We start from the raw sequence: 6000 nt of genomic DNA on the forward strand, positions 1-6000 counted from the left end.
AGGGACAGGATCAACTGAACAATTTTGTAAAGGAAAGGCTTCTCGGCCAAGTTCAGCGATCTCTTGCTGAAAGCACTGTTCCTTACTTTCACCTGATTGTTTCAGGTGGGACACAATGCTTCAGTTACAGGGAAAGTGGAGTAATTTGAGGCAGACAGGAAACTGTCGTAAAGTTTGATCACTGCCGATGAAGCGAGGCACGATGTCAACCTCTGAATTATTAAAACATTAACTGTTGCCAGTGCCACAGAATCAAGAAGAAATTAATGGAAGCTTTCGAACTGGGTCAAAAGCAATCCTGTCTCAGGTACTTTCAGGCCCCTCTGTCATTGAAGCTACAGATCTTGGTGAGAAGACATCACTTATTATTGATGGTCAGGCACAAGTGATTGCCACAGCGCAACCTCAGGGGACTGCCACCTTGGGGGACCTTGCTGATGCATTTGTTGGACATGTTGTACAAAGAGGAGCTCGATATAGCAGAGAGGATGTAGTATTTGACAGATAAAATGAGGCTTCAATCAAAGGTGGTAACAGGAGAAGCCGGGGTCAAGGTTCAGGAGCAATAAGAAGACCGATAGGAAGTAGGGATGCTCCTCTGCCTGTGGGCAAACTTCAGAGCACACCCTGTGACAGCAAAGCAGACCTGGCAAGATTCTTGTCCTAACAGTTGATGTTGCATAAAACAAACAACAAAGTAATTGTGGAAGTTGGTTGATTCAGGAATAAAGAGAGAGTTTAAGCATCTGACCCTGGAGTAAACACAGACACTGGAAGCCGGACACAAGTGAAGCTGCAGACAAGAATTAATCATCCACTGTTTAGAAAGCCAGGCATCTAGCATCGTTGTTGCTGCGAGGAACACAGATGTGCTTGCGTTACTATTGGCTCATTTTCACAAGGTGCAATGCTCCAAACTGCTAAGAGGAAGCACATTCCTATTCACACGATGTTGGAGCAGATCAGGATGTGCTGGAAACGATTCCTGCATTTCCTTCTGGAACAGGGTGTGCTGGAAACGATTCCTGCATTCCATGCTCTCACTGCAAGTGACACCATCTCCCACTTGGCTGGACAAAGCAAGAAATCATGCTGGAAAGTATTCCAAAAGCACCATAATTTTCTCAAACATCTTGGTGAGGGCAATCTGGATGAACAAACCGGCACAGATGTTGAGCAGTTTATCTCCAAAGTCTACAATGTGCCAAATGTCACCACTGCCAACAGAGCACGTTCAAATGTATTTGTGACGTTTCATTCCCCAGAGATACTTCTACCAACAAGTGATGTTTTTTCCTTTCACATACAACACTCGCATTATCAGGCAGCAGTGTGGAGGCAGCACACATGCAGTACCCGGAGCTACCTTCTCTGGAGACACTTGGTTGGAAACATGACAATTCCTCACTTATGCCCATAGGAGCACCAATAGCCTGAACACCAGAGGGTCTTCTCCAAATGGGCAGTGGGAGGGGGTGGGGGGGGGGGGGGGACAAATCCATGTCTTCTATTATAAACACCACTGGGGGTGTGGTGAAGCAATATTATATGAATGAACAGGATTAAATAATTAAATTAATATATACACAAAGAATTAAGTTAAGCACCCCTACACAACGAATTAAGGTAAGCACCCCCTAATATATATTCTTTGTGTATATGTATACATTGGCATATATTCTAAGGTATGTGAGATCAAATAATGATTGGTATGACATTAGCAATTATCCATTGATGAAATTGAGTGATCAAAGTGAAAAAAAGTGATTGGTTGAGTCAGTGATCCGATCACGTGGGTCCTACACACGTTATTGACGCAAAGATCGCTAGAGGTCTTCTCAGAACAATGACTGTACGTTAGAAAACATAAACGTCATCCACACTGTCCGTGATGGACCTATAGCTCCATACTTAAATTGAGGTGAAAATATGCCTAAAATTCCCAAAAAATTTCACCTTAAATTATTCAGAATAAAATATTGAAAACGGCATGATTGTTATGTTTTTATGTGACCATAATATCACTTCTCCAGAAAATATAGCAATATCATGGGTATATTACACTGTTTTGACGACAACAAACTTGTAATGTGCGAGGTTGTAAAAAAACGGGGGGGGGGGGTGCTTAACTTAATTCTTTGTGTATATGTGGAAAAATTAGTGGCCGTTAGTGCTCCTATGGTTGGCAGTGAGTGCCTCGGAAGCATTGATGGAAAGAGAGTGGCAATCATATGTGTGGGAAAATTGCATGCTCAGTCAGGGTTGCCCAGATAGCGCACGTGGTGGCAGAGCACTGGTACGGTTTTCCAGATGACCTGGGTTCGATTCCTGGTCTGGGCATTTGATTTTCCCACACATATCAATTTAAATATTTAATCCTGTTCATTAATATAACAAGTGAATCCTCTTGGATTGCGCTGAGGTTCGGGCTTGGAATTTCTAGGAGGAAGTATAATTTGTATGCAATGAAAGTACATGTAATATGGGATCGAGTAAGATCGAGTAAGCTTCACCAGTGCGCGTGCGCGAATTTACGTCACGTCGGCAGCGAGAAGGCGTTCCCCAACACGAACCAATCAGGAACTGCCACGCCCACTTATATGATCTCCGAATTCCTGTGACAGGAATTAGCGTTACACTGGCTGGAAGTCAATCGCTAAAGGCGCTTCCTCAGCGCCAATCACCAGTGCGCGTGCGCGAATTTACGTCACGTCGGCAGCGAGAAGGCGTTCCCCAACACGAACCAATCAGGAACTGCCACGCCCACTTATATGATCTCCGAATTCCTGTGACAGGAATTAGCGTTACACTGGCTGGAAGTCAATCGCTAAAGGCGCTTCCTCAGCGCCAATAAAAGCATTGTTTCATGAAAAGGGATCCATAGCTAGATTGTGGTAAGAATAGTTTGGTCCATGTGTTTGAGTATGTTACAATACCCTTGTATTAGATATTTGTCACAGATAAGTCGTCCAGCAAGATGTGTGCCAAGGAGACAGCGAGCGTGAACCTTAAATCAGAACAGGGTAAGATTGTTGTGTAAAACCTCCTGTAACGGGTGAGGCCATCTGGCAGACTTGGGCACAAAGGCACACAAGAAAGCACGACGTGCTTTCCATGGAAACCATTACGGACTGTCTGGCCAGGCAACAGCAAGCCATGGTGGCGAAGTCGGCTGTAAGCCCTGGCTGAGGGGAAACACTTTTTATAAGGGCCTTATGTCCAACAGAGCAGGGTGGGCAAGAAGATGGAGCCACCCCCAAGCAGCAGGCGGCCAATGACAGGACCTGTTGCCCATGGAGGCAGACCCGGAGGTGGTAAGGGCAGTGACCACGCATATGCGCATGAGTTGGACATTGGCTCACACACTCTGTTTCGTCACCCAATTTGAGGAGCTTTCGAGAGACTGAGGATTCCATCTTCCCGGCATCGCAAATAATCGTCATCGTCTCTACTTCGTCCTGCCTGCTGTCACCATCACCAGCCTGCATGACACCATCGTGGAGGAGAAAAACCTTGTACCTTGTTCAAGTCCTCACCTGTTGCTTTCCCCTTCGTCTTGTACGAGTCCGGTATTTTATCACCATTAGTGGGTTTAATATTTAACTCTTTTACATAACTTCGGTTTGTCGAGTCTCACCTCCCCTATTTGTTTGTCTTTTGTGCACCAGATCTGTCCGAGTACTGTTGTCTCATGATTCCTGTGTCAAAATAATTTGCAAATAAACATTTTCATTAAAATAAGCTTTTCACCGCCTTTTTCCTCCTGCGTGTTTCACCACCAGGTTTAGCTTTTATTGGAACCATCCTTGGGGAATCATAATCAATAGATATTGAACACAGTAACTTTTAAAAATGTTTAAATGCACCCACGGAGGTCTTGCCAGACTTCTCGCTAAGATGGTCTGTGCTAATGCGACCCGTCTCGCACAACAGTAGATTATCCCAAAAAACTCAAAAAGGTATCGATGAAACAAACATAAAAGTGAGTGCAAGGTTTAGACGTGATAAAAGTTTAGATTGTCATTACTCACAGTATGGCAGAGATGGATGGCTCGCCAGTCGGCGAACATTGGTAAGATTCCGTTGCAGCATCTGGAAAATAAGTGACAAGAGTTGTATGAGAAAAGTCAAACATGAATATATATATACAGTCACGTGAATAAGTAAGTACACCCCCATGTAAAGTTTCGACTTTTTCAACATATTTCAACATACAGCTATTTGATCTTCATTTCAACAATACTGACAGATAAAGGTGATATAATATAACATATATCATGAAACATTTACATTTTGTAGTCCATTGTATAATTTTAAAAACATAAATGCAAATTTCGCATGTGGAAAAAGTAAGTACACCCCTACAGTTATCACTACTTCAAATACCTAAAATTAGAATCAGGTGCACCAGCTCAGGTGCAAATGATTAGAACATCGTTAGAGAGGATCTCGGAGGAACCTGTCTTATTTAAACCTCAGACATTTAGTTTGGTTTGCTCTTTGTTGTTGAAGTGTGCGGCATCACCATGCCTAGATCAAAAGAGCTCTCTGAGGCCTTCAGAAAGAAGGTTATAGATGCCTACGAGTCTGGGAAGGGATTTAGAAAGATCTCCAAACAATTTGAAATCAATCATTCGACTGTCCGGAAGATCATCTACAAGTGGAGAAGATTCCAAACAACTGCCAACTTGTTCAGGCCAGGCTGCCCAAGCAAGTTCAGCCCGAGAGCAGACCGCAAGATGCTGAAACAAGTCTCTAAGAACCCCAGAATGTCATCATGGGACCTACAGGTAGCTCTTGCCACTGTTGATGTCAAAGTGCACGAGTCTACCATTAGAAAGAGGCTGCACAAATTTGATCTACATGGGAGGTGTGCCAGGAGGAAACCTTTGCTGTCCAGAAGGAACATCAGGGCAAGACTAAAGTTTGCCAATGAACACCTCAGCAAAGACCAGCACTTCTGGAACAATGTGCTCTGGACAGATGAGTCAAGGTAGAGCTATTTGGCCACAGAACCAGAAGACATGTTTGGCGAAAACCAAGGACAGCATTTGACCACAAGAACCTGATACCAACTGTAAAGCATGGTGGTGGAAATATTATGGTTGGGGCAGCTTTGCTGCATCAGGGCCTGGGCAGCTTTGCTGCATCAGGGCCTGGGCAGCTCACCATCATAGAATCCACTATGAATTGTTCATTGTACCAGAGGGTGCTTGAGGATTAACGTGAGGGCATCTGTCGGAAGTTGAAGCTCAACCGAAGGTGGACCTTGCACCATGACAATGACACTAGATATACCAGTAAATCCACCAAGGAATGGCTGAAAAGAAAGAAATGGAGGGTTCTGGAATGGCCAAGTCAAACCCCGGATCTAATCCCATCGAGATGTTGTGGGGGGATTTGAAACGAGCTGTGCATCCAAGAAACCCCTCAAACATCGCCAGCTGAAAGATTCTGCATGGAGGAGTGGGCAAAAATTTCTCCCAGTCGATGTCAGAGACTAGTAGACAGTTATAAGAAACGCCTACTTGAGGGTGTTTCTACCAAAGGGGGCAATCCCACCGATTAGAGCCAAGGGTGTATTTACTTTTTCCGCATGCGAAATTTGCATTTCCGTTTATTTAAATTATACAATGGACTACAAAATGTAAATGTTTCATGATATTTGTTATATTATATCACCTTTATCTATCAATATTGTTGAAATGAAGATCAAATAGCTGTATGTTGAAATATGTTGAAAAAGTCAAAACTTTACATGGGGTGTACTTACTTTTTCACGTGACTGTATACGTACGTACGTACATACCTACATACATACATACATACATACATACATATATATATATATATACATATATGTGTTGAGGTTTTGAGATTGTACATATGACAATTATGACATCATTAAAGGTTAAAGGTTTGCCCCCCATAGTTAGTCCACAAGTAACACGTAGGCCCATTAGAATTAGTTATGTCATAGTATGTGTAAGAGTAGGCCAC

At 43.3% G+C, this 6000-nt stretch overlaps 1 protein-coding gene across 1 annotated transcript in view; it reads right to left on the minus strand.

Annotated features, from left to right (window-relative positions):
* Window positions 1-4117, minus strand: part of LOC144892908 (dmX-like protein 1) — a 77485-nt gene extending 73368 nt beyond the window's left edge. Inside the window, exon 1 of the mRNA XM_078781379.1 lies at window positions 4032-4117. Within this exon, the coding sequence (XP_078637505.1) occupies window positions 4032-4070 (39 nt within the window). The 5' untranslated portion in view covers window positions 4071-4117. The remainder of the gene's footprint in view (window positions 1-4031) is intronic.
* Window positions 4118-6000: the final 1883 nt, after the last annotated feature.

Source organism: Myxine glutinosa, chromosome 7 (genome assembly GCF_964187855.1).
Source record: "Myxine glutinosa chromosome 7, kmMyxGlut1.1, whole genome shotgun sequence".
In the NCBI taxonomy this organism is placed as follows: domain Eukaryota; kingdom Metazoa; phylum Chordata; class Myxini; order Myxiniformes; family Myxinidae; genus Myxine; species Myxine glutinosa.